We start from the raw sequence: 22,022 nt of genomic DNA, 5'->3' as shown, positions 1-22,022 counted from the left end.
AAATGAATTGTATAAATTTTATAAGTTTCTTTTGTTCGTTTTCATTGACCATCAGTGAGGTTCATTGAAATCCAAAGCTGAGAAATCCAAAGGTCATGATACTAAGAATTATTATACTTGTTTCTTAATTGGATAATATGCCAAGTAATGTTATAATTTTTGTTTTGTATTGTTAACTGTAGCTCAATGAGGTTGCATGACTTGTCAAAGGTGACAGAACTAATATCAAACAGGGCTCAAGAGCCAGCTATCCAGGCTGAAAGAAAGCTGAATGCCTGAAACTGGTGGAGATCCCCAGGCCTTCCAACACGGGACAGGAATCTGTCGAAGAAATGGGAGGCAGCGGCAGCACAGTGCCTGTGGCTGCGATACATCTACTCCTGAGGCTTGTAGCCCAAAGATTTGAAATGCACCTTCTTGAAATTCCAGGAGACGTAATTTCCAGGTAAACAGCTCTCATCCCTCCCTCCCTCACGGACCCATAGAATTCCTCAGGAAAAACACTGGGATAGAGGAGACAGAAGGGGGGCTTCAGTAGCCAAACAGTGGGAATTCCTGAGACCCAGAAGGGTGAAGCCAGCAAGGGTCAACACCAGGAACCCTGATGTGCCTTTGCACAGCCAGGGGAAGTGGCAGACACCAGTGCAGACAACAGCTGAGACCACTAGTGCTGGAGAGCACTCCCAGGGAAAGAGGAGACTTTCAGCTGCTAGACGACCCCTCCCCCACCCCTCAGGAAACTAAAGGGCATAATACACAAAGCCAATAACTAGGCTCACAATTCTCAGAACAAGAAACCTGGGACAGAGATCCCTGAGACCCAAAAGCATGAAGCCACTGTAAAACCAGGGAAAAGCTAACCAATATGAAGAACACAAAAAAACCCCAAGGACCATTGATTCTTTTTATGGACACAGGGAAGATCAAAATATCAATTCAGAAGAGGACAGCATGGACAGTGTACCCACATCTGATACCTCAGAAGGGAATGTGAACTGGTCTCAAGCCCAAAAAGCATTCTTGGAAGATCTAAAGGAGGATTTTAAAAACCAAATTAGAGAGGTAAAAGAAAAAATGGAAAAAAAACACAGATGAGATCAAATATTTAAAAAGTAAAATTGGTGAAATGGCTAAGGAGATTCATGAACTAAATAGAGAAAATGACACCCTGAAAGGTAAAATCAACCAACTGGAAAAGGAGACTAAAAAGCAAAATGAAGACAGCAACTCATTAAAAATTAGAATTGAGCAAGTGGAAGCGAATGACTCTATGAGGCATCAAGAAGTAGTCAAACAAAATGTAAAGAATGAAAGAATAGAAGAAAATGTGAAATATCTGATTGGAAAAACAACCGACCTGGAAAACAGATTCAGGAGAGACAGTTTAAGAATTGTTGGTCTACCAGAAAGCTACAATGAAAAAAGAGCCTGGACAGTATCTTCAAAGAAATTATCAAAGATATTGCCCAGAGGTCCAAAACCAGAGGGTAAAATAGTCATTGAAAGAATCCACCAATCACCCCATGAAAGAAATTCCAAATTGAAAACTCCAAGAAATATTATAGCCAAATTTCACAATTACCAAGTCAAGGAGAAAATCCTGCAAGCGGCCAAAAAGAAACAGTTCAATATCGAGGAACTACAGTCAGGATCATGCGAATCTTTCAGATTCTACATTAAATGACAGGAGAAATGGCAATATGATATTCTGAAGGGTAAAGGAGCTTGGACTACAACCAAGGATCAACTACCCAGCAAAACAGCATAACTTTTCAGGCAAGGAGATGGACGTTCAATGAAATAAGGGATTTCCAGACCTTCCTGATGAAAAGGCCAGAACTCAATGGATATTTTATCTTCAAAATACAAAATTCAAGAGAGACATAAAAAGGTAAACAGGGGAGAAAACCCACAAAACTTGTTAACCAATAAGGGAAAATTGTTTACATCCTTATATATATTGAGAATAGTACGCTTGTTATGACAATTGAAAGGAATACAGATGGACTGTGGGTCTCAGTGTAAAATAACCAATATAAGCATAAAACATAATTAAGAGATGTAAAGGTTGGGTTTTGGGAGAAGAGGTAAAGAGGTAGTAGAAAAGGGTAAATTACATGAAATGAAGAGGCAAAAAAACACATAAGAGTAGAAGGAAAGATGGGAGGGAGAAGACTAGTATACGAGCTTTACTCTTATTGGATTTGGTTCAAGAAGAGAATAACATACTTTGAAAAGTATAGAAATCAGACTTGTCCTACAGGCAGTACGAGGGGAAAGGGGAAAGAAAAGAGGGGTGGTCTGAAGGGAGGGATAAAGTAGCAAGGGGAAAAGGGTAAGATAAAGGAGGGAAATCAAGAGGGAGGGTAAATTGAGGAAGGCAGTGGACAAAAGCAAAACTCTTTTGAGGAGGGAGAAATAAAAGCATAAAAGGGGGGGACAGGATGGAGAAAAATACACAGTCTGTAAATATAACTGTGAATGTGAATGAAATGAACTCTCCCATAAAACAGAGGCACATAGCAGAATGGGTTAAAAACCATAATCCTACAATATGCTGTTTACAATAAACACATTTGAAAAAGGGGGATACACACAGGGTAAAAGTAAAAGGATGGAGTAGAATATATTGTGCTTCAGCTAAAGTAAAAAAAAAAATAAAAGCAGGAGTAGCAATCCTAATTTCAGACAAATCAAAAGCAAAGTTGTATCTAATTAAAAGAGATAAGGCAGGACACTATATCCTGCTAAAAGGCATCATAGAAAATGAAGCAATATCATTATTTAACATATATGCACCAAGTGTTATAGCATGCACATTCTTAGAGGAGAAGTTAAGGGAGTTACAGGAAAAATAGATAGAAAAATCATACTAGTTGGGGATATCAATCTCCTTGTGTCTGAACTTGATAAATCTAACATCAAAATAAAAAAGAAAGAAGTTAAGGAGGTGAATAAGATTTTAGAAAAGGGAGATATGACAGATCTCTGCAGAAAACTGAATGGGGATATAAAGGAATATATTTTTTTCTCAGTGGTACATGGCACATACTAAAAAATTAGCCATGTACTAGGGAACTTAAAACCTAACAATCCAGGGCAGAAAAGCTGAAATAGTCAATGCATACTTCCCAGATCATGATGCAATAAAAATTATTTGTGATAAAGGACCATGGAAAAATAAGCTAAAAATTAATTGGAAACTAAATAATTTAATTCTAAAGAATGAGTGGTCCAAAGAACAAATCATAGAAACAATTAATAACTTCATTCAAGAGAATAACAGTAATGAGAGAACATAGCAAAACGTATGGGATGCAGCAAAAGAAGTTCTTAGGGTAAGTTTTAATGCTTACATGAATAAAATAGATAAAAAGGAGATCAGTGAAATGAGCATGTAACCAAAAAGGCTAGAAAAAAGAAAAAATTGAAAATCCCCAATTAAATACCAAATTAGAAATACTGAAAAGCAAAGAAGAGATTAATAAAATTGAAATCAAGAAAACTATTAAACTAATACATAAAACTAAGAGCTGGTTTTATGAAAAAAAATAAAATTGATAAACCCTTGGTCAGTTTGATAAACAAAAAAGATAGAAGAAAACCAAATTACTAGTACCAAAAATGAAAAGACTGAATTCACCTCCAATGAAGAGGAAATTGCAACAGTACTTATTTTGTCCAATTGTATGCCCATAAATTTAATAACCTCAGGGAAAAGGATGAATATTTACAAAAATACAAATTGCCTAGGTGAACAAAAGAGGAAATAAACTACCTAAATAACCCCATCTCAGAAAAAGAAATTGAGCAAGCCATCAATGATCTCCCTAAGAAAAACTCGCCAGGGCCAGATGGTTTTACATGTGTATTCTATCACACATTTAAAGAACAATTAATTCCCATACTTTATAGACTATGTGGGAAAATAGGCAAAGAAGGAGGCCTACCAAATTTTATGACACAAATATGGTAATAATACCTAAATCAGGAAGAGTCAAAACAGAGAAAGAAAACTATAGACCAATTTGCATAATGAATATTGATGCAAAAATTTTAAACAATTTTAAACAATCAAACATATTGCAGCGACTTATCAGGAAAATAATACATTATGACCAGGTAGCATTTATTCCATGAATGCAAGGCTGATTCAATATTAGGAAAACTATTTGCATAATTGATCATATCAATAACAAAACTAGCAGAAACCGTACGATTATCTCAATAGATGCAGAAAAAGCCTTTGACAAAATACAGCACACATTTTTATTAAAAACACTAGACAGCATAGGAATAAACAGTCTTCCTTAAAATTATAAAAAAGAACCTACCTAAAACCATCAGCAAGCATTATATGTAATGGGGATAAGCTAGAAGCATTTCCCATAAGATTGGGAGTGAAACAAGGATGTTCATTGTCACCCTATTATTCAATTTGGTACTGGAAATGTTAGCCTTACCATTAATAGAAGAAAAAGAAATTGAAGGAATTAAAATAGGCAAAGAAGAAAACTAAATTATCACTTTTTACCGATGCTACGATGATTTACTTAGAGAATCCTAGAGATTCAAGTAAAAAAAACTACTTGAAATAATAACTTTTGCAAAGTTGCAGGATATAAAATGAACCCACAAAAATCCTCGGCATTTCTATACATTACTAACAAAGCCCAACAGCAAGAGAAAGAAAAAGAAATTCCATTCAAAGTTACTGTAGACACTATAAAATATTTGGGAGTTTATCTACCAAGACAAATCTAGGGTCTATATGAACATAATTATGAAACACTTTTCATGAGAATAAAGTCAGATATATATATATATATATATATATATATATATATATATATATATATATATATATATATATATACATATGTGGAAAAAAATATCAGCTGCTCATGGTTAGGCCGAGCTAATATAAGAAAAATGACAATTTTACCTACATTAATTTATCTATTCAGTGCCATATCATTGAACTACCAAAAATTATTTTTACAGAGCTGGATAAAATAATAACAAAATTCATCTGGAAAAATAAGAGGTCTAGAATATCTAGGGAATAAATGAAAAGAAATGCTAGGGAAGGTGGCCTAGCCATACCAGATATTAAACTGTACTACAAAGCAGCAGTCATCAAAACTATTTGGTACTGGCTAAGAAACAGAGTGGTGGATCAGTGGAATAGGATAGGTACACAAGATGGAGAAGTCAATGACTATAGCAATCTACTCTTTGATAAACCCAAAGAATCCAGCTTCTGGACTAAGAATTCACTATTTCACAAAAACTTCTGGGAAAATTGGAAAATGGTAGGGCAGAAACTGGGCATAGACCAATATCTTACACCATATACCAAAATAAAGTCAAAATGGGTTCATGATTGAGGAATAAAAGCTGATACTATAAGCAATTTGGGAGAGCAAGGGATAGTTTATCTATCAGATTTATGGAAAAGAAAATAATTCATGACCCAACAAGAGATAAAGAGAGCGTTACAAAATGCAAAATAGATACTTTGATTATGTTAAATTGAAACGTTTTTGTATAAATAAAGTCAATGCAGCAAAGATTAGGAGAGAAGCAGAAAATTGGGAGAAAATCTTTACAACTTATATCTCTGATAAAGGCCTCATCTCTAAACAATACAGGGAACAGAGCCAAATTTATAGGAATACAAGTCATTCTCCAATTGAGAAATGGTCAAAGGATATGAACAGCCAGTTTTCAGAGGAAGAAATTAAAGATATCTATAGGCATATGAAAAAATGCTTGAAATCACTACTGATTAGAGAAATGCAAATCAAAACAACTCTTAGATACCACATCTCTCCTGTCAGATTGGCTAAAATGACAAAACAGGAAAATGCTAAATGCTGGAGAGGATGTGGGAAAATTGGAACATTGTTACATTGCTGGCGGAGTTATGAACTGATCCAGACATTTTGGAGAGCAATTCGGAACTATGCCCAAAGGGCTATAAAAATGTTCATACCCTTTGACCCAGCAATACCACTTCTAGGGTTGTATCCCAAAGAGATCATGCAAGTGGAAAAAGGACCCATATGTACAAAAATACTTGCAGCAGCTCTTTTTATAGTAGCAAAGAATTGGAAATGAAAGGGATGCCCATCAATTGGGGAATGGCTGAACAAACTGTGGTATACGAAGGTAATGGAATACTACTGTGCTATAAGAAATGGTGATGATACGGACTTCATAATAACCTGGAAAAACCTACACGATATAATGCTGAGCTAGATGAGGAGAACCAGGAGAACATTATACACAACCACAGATATATGGATTCTGTGGTGACTAATCCTGATAGACTTTGCTCTTCTCAGCAATACAAGATGCAAAGACAACTCCAAAGGACTCATGATGGAGTGGGCTTTCTACATCCAGAGAAAGAACTATGGAATCTGAATGCAGATTGAGGCACACTCTATGCTCGCCTTTTTTCCCCTTTTTTCCTCTTTTGTCTTAGGTTTTTTTTTTTGGTTTTGTCTCTTCTGTGTAATGATTCATCCCATTGGTCATAATTCTTCTTTACAACTTGACTATTGTGTAAATAACTTCAATGTGAAGTTATATGTAGAAGATATATCAGATTCCATGCCATCTTGGGGAGGTGAGGGAAGAAGGGGAAAGAAAATTTGGAATTTAAAGCTGTGTGGAACTTAGTGTTGTAAACTAAAAATAAAAATTCTTAAGTATAAAAAAGTAAAACGAAAATACTATGAAGTTCATTTATTTTATGAAATGCTTTATTATTATTCATTTGGACTTATTTTTCTCCATTAACTGTTCACTTCACAAAGAAGAGGTGTGTGTATGTCTTTATTCCCATGTATGTGTTAGTAGGAAGACAACAAATGTCTTGATAGTTGTAGCCTTTCTACATTTCTGCAGTCAAAAGATTAACTCACTGCCAACATCCCAGAGAACCATACAACAGAGTATCAGAACCGTGGGAAAATTTTATTGCATTGTTTGAACCTAGAACTGCTTGTCTAGGAAAATAGATCTGTTGCTTGGAGAGCAGATCCATTTAATGCTTAACTCAGGACAGAGGTTATGTTGTTCAGAAATCCAGCCAGAGCTGAAGACTGATGCAAAGAATGTAAGGAGTTTTCTCTCATTATCTATCTCAAGCAACCCATGTGTCTTATCTGGAAAATGCCTCCATACTGGCCAATTAGCTACTGTTTGCTTGTTCCTTTGATTGAATCCTATATATTGTGTAACTTATCAATACTCATGGGGAGTAGGCCACTCCTTTTTTTTAAACTCTGTCCTCTGCTAGAAAACTCAATAAACTTTCTAAGTTATTTCTGTTTAGGAATCGTTTGTTCTGAGCTAATAAATTGCCATCAAAAGTGAGGTTTCTGATGGTTGACCTAAAATGTGGGATTCAACCTAGACAAAATTACTCTGCATAGTGAGAACTTGGTGAATACCCAATGTGGTTCAGATGGAACAAAGTTCAGTCTAGGGGACTGTGTACAATCTTAACCTGGGAAATTCCTCAGAGGGAGCTTAGAACTAGCCTACTTGCCCTTGTAGGCAAACGATAGTTCTCTTGGACTGATCAATCAAGAGTTTTGTGGGGTCAGATCCATCATCTCCTAATTTGGCCAGTCCACCAGCACATCTTTCTCCTTTCTTCCCCTCTCCTTTTCTTTCTCTTCTTGCACTTCTTTTGCCCTCCTTTGACTCTTAGAAAATAAACTGAATACCTGACATGTGGCTGTATACTAGCAGCATCAAATGCAAGGGCTCTCATTTGAATTACGTGCCCTGCCTGGAGGGAATGCTTTACCTGTTTAGTTGATTGAGCAAAAAGTATGACAAACCTGATGAACATGTGATTGGTCCTACACTCATTTACTTAGGACAATCCCAGTTTATCCCCATTACATACACTGGTCAAAATAAACAATTGTTCAGGGTTGAGATTTCATTTACCAAATGCTCATATCACAACAGTAGGGAACCCCCCTTTTAATCCCTCTCTATCGAACCCATGAACGTCTAAGGAAAACCTTTGTCTTCTATTGTTTCTAGTGTTGTTTGTAGATTCTGCTACCTTGGAAGATTTCTAAAAGGAAAAGGCAGTCAGCCATAAAGATCGCTATAATAACTGCAGCCAAGGAGTTTAGAATTCTGGGGAAGATGAATGAAGTTTCATATTTGAAACAGTTATCCTAGCTTTCTGTAATCTGATGCTAAAGTCTCTATCCTCTGTAAGTAGGGACTTATTACCACATTAGACTTTCAGTAGGAAATAAGATTTTAGGAAGACTTAAATGGGTAAAATATTTTCTTTTTGTCATTTCAGTCCTAGTCAGGCTGGAGTTACAGAGATTAAGTCAGACAAGCAAAGAAAGGAAAACTTTTTCCTGGTTTGTAGAAACTTGTGGCATTATAAACTAATTAGAAATTACATTAGTAACTGAAATGTAATACCTTTGGTAAATAAATTGCCAAAGTATGGTTTGTAGTCTTTTTTAATGCTGAAATACTTTAAGAAGGAGATTGTGAGACTGTCACCATAAATCTTTGGAATTGAGCTAACAGAAAGCAATGCTCTATAATTTGAGGCTGGCAGGCAGCTAATGACCATTGGGGAAATAGAAAGTTCAAATGATACTATTTGTGATTGTAAATATAGATTTGATTGAATTTGTTCTAAAACTAAAATATAATCTGGTGTCATTTAAGGTGAAATGTGTTCTCCTTTTAAGATAATTGGGATATTTGACTGTATGCAACCATATCACACCTTAAAGGAAAATGTATTTGATATTTGATATTAAGGTGATATGTCTAGAAACTGCATGAATACATATTTAAAATAAGTACTCTACACAGGTCTTTTGACAGCAATTAGTAGACAACGTCATATTGATAAATGGATGAAATGCTTTACTTAGATAATTCAGACATGAAAAAAAGTTTGTGATGTGTTTTTAAAATCCATAATATTGTTTATGCTATTGTTAGGCTTTTAATTTTTCTTGTATTGTGATTTTTGAAATACCATATTTAAAACGCTGCTAATTTGAAAATTGATGCCCATACGATTATACAATTGTATTGTTGGAAAATTAACTCTTCTTTTGCTAGAGACTGTTGTCCTGATGGTTTAAGAAAAACTGTAAAGTATTTACTTGAGTACATCTTGCTTAAAATGAATAATTACTTAGAGTTTGGTAAAGAAACACCAATTTTGTAAATATTTGAGAAGATCTTTAGCGACTTGCCAGGTTTCAGTCCCCTTGATCTTCCGCCTTACCAAGATTAAAATTTTATTAATTCTGTGAGAGAAGTTGCTAAAAGAATGTTGTGAAGTTCTAAAATAATGGAGTGGTTTAATGAGAAACTAGGATCTCTCACATCTGAAGTGAAGAGGCTACAAGTTTCCCTTATAAAGAGTGATTTTTATCTGATAAATTGTATGGCCCTAGCTTATGGAAATTATAAAAGCGCACCTGGGATAGTATCTACAAAGGTTATATCTTTGAGCCAACTTAGTATTGACAGATCTTAGATTTAAAGATTTTATTTGAGCTATAGAGGTTAATATTCAATATATTCAGATCGGAATATCTGTAAGATTTAAGTCTTACAGTGACCAGTATTTTTCTGGGTTTTCAGTAAACTCACATAATTTCACTATATGGGCATAATCACATAATGTGATTATTTTCTTAATTTCTAATGACCAATGTCTGCTCCTGGATGGATTTAAACTAGAGGGGATGTATAAGACTTGTATGTGTTCATTGATAACAATTACTGCAACAACATGGGAAAATTATTATCAGAACTATAACTAAGCCACAATTGGCGATTTGAGGTAAAATCTCTTGGGCCTGTAATTTGATATTTTTCTCAGTTTTGATTTCAAGCATAATTGTCTGAATTGTCCTTGAGGCCAATAACCCACCATTCAATGGAAATGTCAAATGCTGCTCACAAGGAGTGTGATCTGAAAACTCCTACAGGTGTCTATGCTTATGGAGGTTAAGGGGATGATCATGCATAAGCAAAGGTAACAACCAATCTCCCTTTCTAAAGGAAATTTTCCTATCTGAGCCTGGTTTGGTATACTGTGAATAATGTGAAGCTTTGCTTCATGATTGGCTGTTCCACAATAAAGGCTAACTATGAATCCTACTTTAACATAGTTAAGAAAGTTTTACTGTGCCCTTGGAAAGACAGTATTGAAACTGTTCATAGCAAATTTCTATAACAAGGACAGGCAAACTAAAAATGTATAAGTATGATGAATCTTGTTGCAATACTCAATATTTTACAGTTACTATAATAGGGTATAAGAATGTAATATTTATTGTTTTTATTTTACTATTCTCAATTCAAGGTCACTAATAGCTATATATTCATGTATGACTTTAGGTTCTTAAGTTATCTCATTCTTTCTGGATTATTTAAGGATAATTTATATCTGTCTATCTATCTATCTATCTATCTATCTATCTATCTCTATCTTCCATATATCTATATCAATATAAATGAAAAGAACAAATACCCTAAACCATAGTATACACAAGGAAAGAGGAGAAATGTCCTTCCCTCCTTACACTGGAAAGGTGGGAGATATTGGGTGCATGATATCAGATATTCAGTAAGGACCCCGCATTGGTTCAGTCAGGAGCTTCCTTATGTCCTCATTTCCTGTGGTTGCAGTTCAGAAGCATATGTACAGCTTGAGGAAGGAGCCCCAGTTTGTTTCTGTGCTGAGTTTTGTATTTAGGTGACTAGAAAGTTATTATAATGATCTAAGCTACAGTCCCCTTTACCAACCAAGTCTCAAGGATCGTTTCAATAAGTTTTAAGGAAAAACCATCCTCACTTGAGTGACGTAGATGCTGCCCCTACGACAAAAGAAAAAAAATTTTTAAGAACTCAAACAATATTTCTTATACACCACTCACTGGTAAACCCATGGTGGGGGCGGTATTTAATACAAAAGAGATAACATGTACAACATGTTTAAAGTTGTTGGAACTTAATATTCCTGTTACCTAGTATGAAGAATGAACATTCTCAATTATTCATTACCTGAATGTAGTGAAATTGATTTGGACAAGTAACCTTTGCATGTGAAGAGTCATCCTGATTAATCTCGTGTATTTTTAGAGATAGTCTTTTAACCATTTATCTAATCTAGTATCCAACCTATCAATTTAATTTCCTTCATCTGATTTCTTTCAAAGATTTACCTCTTTTCTTTGCACTCTTGCTAATCCCAGAAATCCTCTTCCAGTCTTAGTTTTTGTAGTGCCATGACCAGACTTAAAATACAAAGCCTCTTCATACAAATATGAAAATTACTCATTTTAACATATACTTCCAACTTTTTAAAAATCCAATTTAGTCCTTTTTTTCTGGACCTGAAAAAAATGAGTACAAATGATAACTTTTTCTCTCTGCCAATTGATTAAGACTTTAATTTTGCCTTCCTTTTTAATGCCAAATAAATATTATCATGAACCAGTAGAGAAGAAGCACAAAGAAATGTTACTTGGTTGCTGTGCTTACTCAATAAATTTTTAATGAAATAAAGTTTAAATTTGATATAATGTGATATATAGCTACACTGTAGTGTCTCAGTAAAATTTTCTTTGATACTCTCCTGTTCCCATCAGATGACACATGTTATACAGTATGGTAATGTTATTTGCGAGTGCACGTTACATCATCTAATAAATTAACATACAGCTTACACAAATCAGTGTACTGTAGAAACTTATGACAATGCCAGTAAGTCAAACATTACTACCCAAAAATCTTTATACGTGAATGATTTAATCTCTTTACATTGTAGAAGCATTTGCTACATCTTCTGTATCATCACTTGAAATTTACATGCTGGCATTGCTGATGCTTCAGCTGTCACAATACTTTTTATTCCCAAATTTGATAAGCCACCTCTGATTAAATACTTAGGAGCATGATCTAAATACTGTTTTCCTGCCGACATCTGAGTCAGGAGTCGAAATTTGTTGTCTTGAAGCACATATATGCCCTGATGATTTGTCCTTAGATTATCAATTTGTTTCTTGAAAACAGTGGTCCAAAAATCTTTGCAAATGAACTTCATGATATCTAATTCATCCTTGAACCTTGCAGTGTCCTTTGTAAACCTTTCTATCAATCCTTGTCCTACTCTAAAACCCATGTTCTCCAGCTTAGTAATGCATCTTCCATTTTCCACCTCCCCCTGATCGGCGGACCTGTAGACGCCGGTCACCATCTCGTTGTGGAGGAGCAAGAAAAGCGCCTCGTCTGCCACGTCTGCCGCTTCTCTGGGGCTCTGGGGACTCCGGGAGGGCGGAGGTCAGGGCCGCCGCCGAGATGGATGCGACCGCCTCCGGAGCCGCCGTCCGGCCCCAGAGCGCCGGAGGCCGGTCCCGCGGGCGGCCGGGGGGCGGGGGCGTCACCGCGTCCTCCGAGGGGCCGGCACCCGGCCGGGAAGCCCAGCCCAACAACAGAAAAGTTTTAAAAAAATTGTGTTATAAAAAGGAAAGGAATCAATAAAGGACAAAAATCCAACAGATATAAGAGAAAAGGACTTTCAAGTTCCTTATTTTATTTCTATCTTATCTGTCAAGAATAATGATTTCCCACCTGAAAAAGGGAAATTAATTCAGCTTAGAGGAGAATTGAGTCTAAGGAGAGGACTCCTGGCTATTCGAAATGAGTGCACATTTTTTTGTTCATTTGTTCAGCCATGCCTAACTCTTCATGACCCCATGCACCACAGCACGCCAGATCTTTCCTCTACTATCTCCCAAAGTCTGCTCGAGTTCATGTTTATTGTTTCCACGACACTCTCTATCCATCTCATGCTCTGCCATCCCCTTTTTCTTTGGCCTTCAATCTTTCCCGACATCAGGGTCTTTTCTAATGGAGTCCCATCTCCTCATTGTGCGGCCCAAGTATTTTCAGCTTCAGTATTTAAGTTTCCAGTGAATAGTCTGAATTAATTTCTTTAAGTATTAACTGATTTGATCTCTTTGCTATCCAAGGGACCCTCAAAGTCTTCTCCAGTGCCATAATTTGAAAGCATCAATTCTCTGGCACTCATCTTTCCTTAGAGTCCAACTCTCACAGACGTATATTGCTACTGGAAGAACTATAGGTTTGATGATACAGACCTTTTTTGGCATAGTGACATCTCTGCTTTTTAGTATGCTGTCCACATTAGCCATAGCTTTTCTTCCAAGAAGCAAGTGTCCTTTAATTCCGTGGCTGTAGTCCCCATTTGCCTTGATCTTTGAGTCTAAGGATATAAAATCTGACACTGCTTCCATTTCTTCTCCTTCTGTTTGCCAGGAAGTGATAAGAAAAGTTACCAAGATTTTTTTATAGTAAGATTTAAGCCAGCTTTTCCGCCCTCCTCTTTCACCCTCATCAGGAGGATTCTAAGTTCAAATAAATTTCATCCCAGATACAACAAGGTCCTGATTAAGATCTAGTAATCACTCCCTTAGTATGGTCAGTATGTACTCAAGTATGCACTATTCAAAGTCGTGATTAAGTAAAATTAAGTAATTTGTTACAACCCAATATAAATATGCAGTTTGACTTCAAATAATGACCATTTCATAGGATTCATTTTTGTGCTACTTGAGATTTAAGTATAGCGAAAAATCTTGTGAATCTTTTGGAGCTATTTGGGGAACCTTGGGAACACTTTATAAAATAAGAGAAATACTTTTGAAGGAAGGGAAACAACCAGGATTTTTTTAAAGATGAAATGTATTTGTCAGAATCTACAATCAGGAGCTCTTAATCCACCTCAGTGCAATACTCCCTAGGGAACTTGTGATTGTTAGGAGCTAGGATGGAATGCAAATTATTTCAGATTATCTTTTCTTCCCATAAAATTACTAGAATACCAGAAATGATATTAATGGATTTCCACAAGGCAATTGACGAAAGTAAAAATGAGCTGGTCACAATAATCAACAAGGATTTATTAAATACCTGCTAAGTTCTAGGCACTGTGCTAGGTACTGGAAATGCAAAGAAAGTAAAAAACAAGTGTCTGTCCTCAAGGGCCTTACATTCTTTTTCAAGATTTTTTTTTTATTTTTAGTTTACAACACTCAGTTCAACAAGTATTTGAGTTCCCAATTTTCTTCCCCTCCTTCCCCTCCCCCTTCACCCCCAGATGGCCTGGAATCTGATACATGTTCTGCATATGCCTTCACATTAAACATATTTACACAATAGTCAAGTAGTAAAGAAGAACCATAATCAATGGAGTGAATCATGAGAAAGAAGAAAAAAACAAAAAAAGATGAGACAGAGAAAAAGAAGAAAGAAAGAGAACAGATAGGTTGCCTCAATCCTCATTCAGACTCCATAGTTCTTTCTCTGGATATAGATAGCTTTTCCATTATGAGTCCTTTGGAGGTGTCTTTGAACCTTGTATTTCTGAGAAGATCAAAGTTAGTCATCACAGAATCAATATGTCTGTGGTTGTATAAATGTTCTCCTGGTTCTGCTCCTGTCACTCAGCATCACATCATGAAGCTCTTTCCAGGTTATCATGAAGTCCATATCTTCTTCATTTCTTATAGCACATTAGTATTCCATTACATCCATATACTACAACTTGTTTAGCCATTCCCCAATTAATGGATATCCCCTTGATTTCCAATTCTTTGCCACCACAAAAAGAGCTGCTGTAAATATTTTTGTACATATGGGTCCCTTTCCCCCTTGTGTGATGTCTTTGATTTACAACTTTAGCAGTGGTATTCCTGGATCAAAGGGTATGAACATTTTTATGGCCCTTTGGGCATAGTTCCAAATTGCTCTCCAGAATGACTGGATCAGTTCACAACCCCACCAGCAATGTAACAATGTTCCAATTTTCCCACATCCCCTCTAACATTTATCATTTTTCCTGTTTTGTCATGTTAGCAATCTGACAGGAAAGATGTGGTACCTAAGAGTTGTTTTGATTTCCATTTCTCTAATCAATAGTGATTTAGAGCATTTTTTCTTTACAACTATAGATATGTTTAATTTCTACCTCTGAAAACTGGCTGTTCATATCCTTTGACCATTTCTCAATTGGAGAATGACTTGTACTCCTATAAATTTGGCTTCGTTCCCTGTATAGTTTAGAAATGAGGCCTTTATCAGAGTTGTGAAGTTGTAAAGATTTTCTCCCAATTTTCTCCTTCCCTTGTAATCTTTGTTGCATTGGCTTTGTTTATACAAAACTTTTCAGTTTAACATAATCAAAATTATCCATTTTGCATTTTGCAATGCTCTCTATCTCTTGTGTCATGAATTCTTTGCTTTCCCATAAATCTCATAAGTAAACTATTCCTTGCTCTCCCAAATTGCTTATAGTATCAGCCTTTATTCCTAAATCATGAACCCATTTTGACTTTATTTTGGTATATGGTGTAACATATTGGTCTACGGCCAGTATCTGACCTACCATTTTCCAATTTTCCCAGCAGTTTTTTTTTTGTGGAATAGTGAATTCTTAGCCCAGAAGCTGGATTCTTTGGGTTTATCAAAGAGTAGATTGCTATAGTCATTGACTACTGTGTCTTCCTAACCTATTCCCCTGATCCATGACTCTGTTCCCTAGGCGGTACCAATTAGTTTTGATGCCTGCTGCTTTATAGTACAATTTAATAGCTGCTATGGCTAGGCCACTTTCCCTAGCATTTCTTTTTCATTAATTCCATTGATATTCTAGGCATCTCATTCTTCAAGATGAATTTTGTTATTATTTTATCCAGCTCTGTAAAATAATTTTTTGGTAGTTTGATTGGTATGGCACTCAATAAGTAAATTAATTTAAGTAAAATTGTCATTTTTTAAATTTTTTTTTATTTTTAGTTTACAACACACGGTTCTACATAATTTTGAGATCCAGATTTTCTCCCCTCCCTCCTCCCTCCCTCCCCAAGATGGCATGGAATCTCATATAACTACCATGTATAACTTCGCATTGAATTAATTTATACACTAGTCAAGTTGTGGAGAAGAATTATGACCAATGGAATGAATCATGAGAAAGAAGAGACAGAACCAAAAAAAACCTCAAAACAAAAACAAAAGAGAAGAAAAAAGGCGAGCACGAAGTGCGCCTCAATCTGCATTCAAACTTCACAGTTCTTTCTCTGGATGAAGATAGCATTCCCCATTGTGAGTCTCCTGGAGTTGTCCTTGCACCTTACGTTGCTGAGAAGAGCGAAGTATGTCAGGGTTGGTCCTCACAGAATCCATATATCTGTGGTTGTGTACAATGTTCTCCTGGCTCTGCTCCGCTCACTCAGCATTATGTCGTGTAGGTTTTTCCAGGTTTTTACGAAGTCCGTATCATTCCCATTTCTTATGGCACAATAGTATTCCATTACCTTCATATACCACAGCTTGTTCAGCCATTCCCCAATTGATGGGCATCCCTTTGGTTTCCAATTCTTGGCTACCACAAAAAGAGCCGCTATAAATATCCTTGTACATATGGGTCCTTTTCCCGTTTGTGTGATTTCTTTGGGATACAACCCTAGAAGTGGTATTGCTGGGTCAAAGGGTATGAACATTTTTATAGCCCTTTGGGCATAGTTCCAAATTGCTCTCCAAAATGGCTGGATCAGCTCACAACTCCACCAGCAATGTAATAATGTTCCAATTTCCCCACATCCTTTCCAGCATTTATCATTTTCCTGTTTTGCTATTTTAGCCAATCTGACAGGAGAGATGTGGTATCTAAGAGTTGTTTTGATTTGCATTTCTCTAATCAGTAGTGATCCAGAGCATTTTTTCATATGCCTATAGATAGCTTTAATTTCTTCCTCTGAAAACTGCCTGTTCATATCCTTTGACCATTAGAATAGGAAAAGAAGAAACTAAATTATCACTTTTTGCAGATGATATGATGATTTATTTAGAGAATCCTAGAGAATCAGGTAGAAAACTACTTGAAATAATGAATTTAGCAAAGTTGCAGGATATAAAATAAACCCACATAAATCCTCAGCATTCCTATACATTACTGACAAAGCCCAACAGCAAGAGATAGAAAGAGAAATACCATTCAAAGTTATTGTAGACACTATAAAATATTCGGGAGTCTATTTGCCAAGACAAACCCAGGGCCTATATGAACATAACTATGACACACTTTTCACGTGAATAAAATCAGATCTAAATAAATGGAAAAATATCAGTTGCTCATGGTTAGGCTGAGCTAATATAATAAAAATGACAATTTTACCTAAATTAATCTATCTATTCAGTGCCATACCAATCGAACTACCAAAAAATTATTTTACTGAGCTGGACAAAATTATAACAAAATTCATCTGGAAAAACAAGAGGTCTAGAATATCTAGGGTATTAATGAAAAGACATGCTAGAGAAGGTGGCCTAGCCATACCAGATATTAAACTGTACTACAGAGCAGCAGTCATCAAAACTGCCTGGTACTGCTTAAGAAACAGGGGTGTGGATCAGTGGAATAGGATAGGTACACAAGTAGGAGAAATCAACAAGTTTAGCAATCTACTCTTTGATAAACCCAAAGAGGCCAGCTTCTGGGATAATAATTCACTATTTCACAAAAACTGTTGGGAAAATTGGAAAATGGTAGGGCAGAAACTGGGCATAGACCAATATCTTACACCATATACCAAAATAAAGTCAAAATGGGTTCATGATTTAGGAGTAAAATCTGGTACTCTAAGTAATTTGGGAAAGCAAGGAATAGTTTACTTATCAGATTTATGGAAAAATAAAGAATTCATGACCCAAAAAGAGATAGAGAGCATTACAAAATGCAAAATAGATAATTTTGATTATGTTAAATTGAAAGGTTTTTGTACAAAAAAAAGCCAATGCAACAAAAATTAGGAGGGAAGCAGAAAATTGGGAGAAAATCTTTGCAACTTGTATCTCTGATAAAGGCCTCATTTCTAAAATATACAGGGAACTGAGCCAAATATATAGGAAAACTGTCATTTTTATTACATTAGCTCAACCTAACTATGAAAAACTGATGTTTTTCCATTTGTTTAGATCTGACCTTATTTGTGTGAAAAGTGTTTCATAATTATGTTCATATAGGCCCTGGGTTTATCTTGGCAGATAGACTCCCAAATATTTTATAGTGTCTACTACAGTAACTTTAAATGGAATTTCTCTTTCTATCTCTTGCTGTTGGGATTTGTTAGTAATTTATAGGAATGTTGAGGAGTTATGTGGGTTTATTTTATATCGTTCAACTTTGCCAAATTTGTTTATTATTTCAAGTAGTCTTTTACTTGATTCTCTAGGATTCTCTTCATATCATCTGAAAAAGTGATAACTTAGTTTCTTCTTTGCCTATTCTAATTCCTTCAATTTCTTTTTCTTCTCTTATTGCTACAGCTAACGTTTCTAGTACCAAATTGAATAATAGGGGTGATAATGGACATCCTTGTTTCACCCCCGATCTTATTGGGAATGCATCTAGCTAATCCCCATTATGAATAAGGCATGTTGAAGGTCTTAGGTCAATGGTATTTATAATTTTAAGGAAGGCTCCGTTTGTTCCTATGCTTTCTCGTATTTTTAATAGGAATGGATGTATTTTGTCAAAGGCTTTTTTTGCATCTGTTGAGATGATGATATGGTTTCTGCTAGATTTGTCATTGATATGATCAATTATGCTGATACTTTTCCTAATACTGATCCAATCTTGCATTCCTGGAATAAATCCTACTTGGTTGTAGTGTATTATTCTCCTGACAGGTTGCTGGAATCTTTTTGCTAATGTTTTATTTAAAATCTTTGCATCAATATTCATTAGGGAAATTGGTGTTTAGGTTTTTTTTCTCTTTTTTGACTCTTCCTGGTTTGGGTATGAGTACAATATTTGTGTCATTAAAGGAATTTGGTAGGCCTCCTTCTTCACCTATTTTCCCAAATAGTCTATAAAGTATAGGAATTAATTGTTCTTTAAATATTTGATAGAATTCACATGTAAAAGCATCTGGCCCTGGAGATTTTTTCCTAGGGAGCTCATTGTTGGCTTGCTCAATTTCTTTTTCTGAGATGGGGTTATTTAGGTATTTTATTTCCTTTTCTGTTAACCTGGGCAATTTATATTTTTGTAAATATTCATCCATATCCATAAGGTTGTCAAATTTATGGGCACACGGTTGGACAAAATAATTCCTAATTATTGTTTTAATTTCCTCTTCATTGGAGGTGTATTCACCCTTTTCATTTTTGATACTGCTAATTTGACTTTCTTCTTTCTTTTTTTAATTAAATTGCTCAAAATTTTGTCAATTTTATTGACTTTTTCAGAAAACCAGCTCTTGGTTTTATTTATTAATTTAATAGTTTTCTTGATTTCAGTTTTATTAATCTCTCCTTTGATTTTCAGTATTTCTAATTTGATATTTAATTGGGGATTTTCAATTTGTTCTTTTTCTAGCCTTTTCAGTTGCATGCCCAACTTGTTGATCTCTTTTTTCTCTGTCTTATTCATGTAAGCATTTAGAGATATAAAACTTCCCCTAAGAACAGCTTTTGCTGCATCCCATAAGTTTTGTTATGTTGTCTCATTATCGTCATTCTCTTGAATGAAGTTATTAATTGTTCCTATGATTGGCTCTTTGACCCACTCATTCTTTAGGATTAGATTATTTATTCTCCAATTAATTTTTAGTTTATCTTTCCATAGTCCTTTATTACAAATGTTTTTTATTGCATTATGATCTGAAAAGTATGCATTGACTATTTCTGCCTTTCTGTACTGGATTGTGAGGCTTTTAGGCCGTAGTACATGGTCAATTTTTGAGTATGTGCCATGTACTGCTCAGAAAGCAGTGTATTCATTTTTATCCCCATTTAGTTTTCTCCAGATATCTATCATATCTCCTTTTTCTAAAATTTTATTCACCTCCTTAACTTCTTTCTTGTTTATTTTGAGGTTAGATTTATCAAGTTCAGAGAGGGGGAGGTTGAAGTCCCCCGATTGTATAGTTTTGCTGTCTACATTCTAATGGGGAAGACATTCTGAAATAACAATGTATATATGAGATATACACAGGAAAAATTGGAAATAATATCAGAGGGAAGGCAATAGCAATGTGTGAGGAGGAATGTGGAGCAGCATGGGGAGGGGAAAGGGAGAACCAGAAGTGGCCTACTGCAGAAGGTGGGATTTGATCTGAGTCTTGAAGATAGCCAGGGAAATCAGGAGAAAGAGGAGTGGAAGGAGAGTATTCTAGGCATGAGAGGAAGTGAAAAGGGACAGGGCCTTGTGCAGGGAGCAACAAGGAGACCTGTGTGTCTTCACTGAAGAGAATTGGAGGGGACTACCTATAAGTAGCTTGGGAATGAGCCATGAATGAAAGGTTCTAAAGGCCAAAGAGATCGTTTTAGATTTGATCCTAGAGGTTATAGGGAGCCATTGGACTTTATTGATAGTAGGAGTAATATGGTCATATCTGCATTTTAGGATGATCACTTTGGCAGCTAAGTGGAGGATGAAGTGGAGTGGAGAGAGAATTCACAGTGACACAATTCAACCCAAAGAGTTTTGACTAATAAGTTATTGTCAGTAGGGAGAGAAGTCAGTAAACTTTGGCATGGGACTTGCTCTCTGGCCTGCTTTGTACCATATTTCTCTCTCTGACTTAAAGGAAGGTCAAGACTTGCCTTCTTGCAAATGACAGAAATCTGCAAAAGAAAGGCAAAATGCTATATGCCAGAAAAACATTGGCAACTGGCATTTATTAATTTTTTAAAGACTTGTACTTAAATAAATGTGTCGATCCTTCCTAACCACCCCATAAAGTGGGTACATTAGGGATTTTATGGATGAGGATACTAAATTCCCTAGAGCTGTTGTCCATTGCTGAAAGGCCACGCCAAACTAGAACAGGGTCAAGTTAGCCTAAGGAAAATGGTGCCAAGTACTGAAAGATAATCTGCCTGATTTGCATTTCAGCAAATAGTAGCTCAGCCTCCCAGCTGTCATTGAAGCAGGGAAATCATACACTTTGGCAAAGGTCTCAGACTAAAGTTGAATATGTCCAGGCTGAAAACTAGAAGCAAGAAAGTTTGGAAGAAACTAGGGTGAGTCACATGCAGAAGCCACTTCCCACATCAGGGGTAAGAATACTTGAGCCTGAGGTGGGGGACCAGTTCGGACCAAAGCTAACTAATAAATGGTAACCAGATGGGATATTCTAAAATGGGACTATATTCATCACAGATCTGGAGTTGGAAGGGACCATACAGAAACCATACATGCCGAGACTCTTATTTTATAGAAGAAAAAATGGAGATTAAGACACAGAAGTGACTTGCTCAAAGCCTCAGAATTACTAAGTATCAGGGGTGGGATTTGAACACAGTTTCTCCAATTCTAGAGCCTGTTGGTTTGTCCACTGTGCCCAGCTGATTCTGCAGGAATGCTAAGTGTACCAGAGAAAATATGTTTGATCATGGTAGCTGGGGAAACTATAATAGGGACATGGATCAATGGATTCATTGGCCTGGTGAATTGCATAGAGTGGGCAAAGAGCAGGAAGCTATCTTTGGTGGATTTCATCCTCATGAATCTGGCCTTCTCAAGAATCTTCCTGCTGTGGATCATGCTAGTTCATGTAATGGTGAGGGTCCTCTTCAGTGACGGCTATGATACCAAAGAAAACACACATATCCTTGGGCACTTATGGATCACAGCCAACTACTTTAGTGTCTCCTTTGTCACCTGCTTCAATGTCTTCTACTTCCTGAAAATTGCCCACTTCTCCCACCCCCTCTTCCTCTGGCTCAAGTGGAGAATTACTAGGGTGGTTCTCATGATCTTGCTGGGGACGTTGGTAATGTTCTTTTTCCTGAGTCTTCCCCTGAGGGAGGAATTCAAGGATGACTTCATCAGGAACACGGGAAGAAAGGAGGAAAAAAGTCTCACTGGGCCTTTCCAAAATCTCACTGGGCCTTTCCAA

General features: G+C 36.1%; 1 protein-coding gene across 1 annotated transcript; it reads right to left on the bottom strand.

The window, feature by feature from the left end:
• Window positions 1-11,869: 11,869 nt before the first annotated feature.
• LOC118856480 (trafficking protein particle complex subunit 6B-like) lies at window positions 11,870-12,373 on the bottom strand (the record flags this gene model as incomplete). The annotated part of the gene is made up of 1 exon (XM_036766783.1): window positions 11,870-12,373. A coding segment is annotated over one exon (504 nt), but the record flags the coding sequence as incomplete, so codon positions are not given.
• Between the last annotated feature and the right edge of the window lie 9,649 nt (window positions 12,374-22,022).

The sequence above is a fragment of the Trichosurus vulpecula genome, chromosome 7 (assembly GCF_011100635.1).
Source record: "Trichosurus vulpecula isolate mTriVul1 chromosome 7, mTriVul1.pri, whole genome shotgun sequence".
NCBI classification, from domain to species: Eukaryota; Metazoa; Chordata; class Mammalia; order Diprotodontia; family Phalangeridae; genus Trichosurus; species Trichosurus vulpecula.
This window is presented reverse-complemented; position numbering and strand designations above follow the sequence as displayed.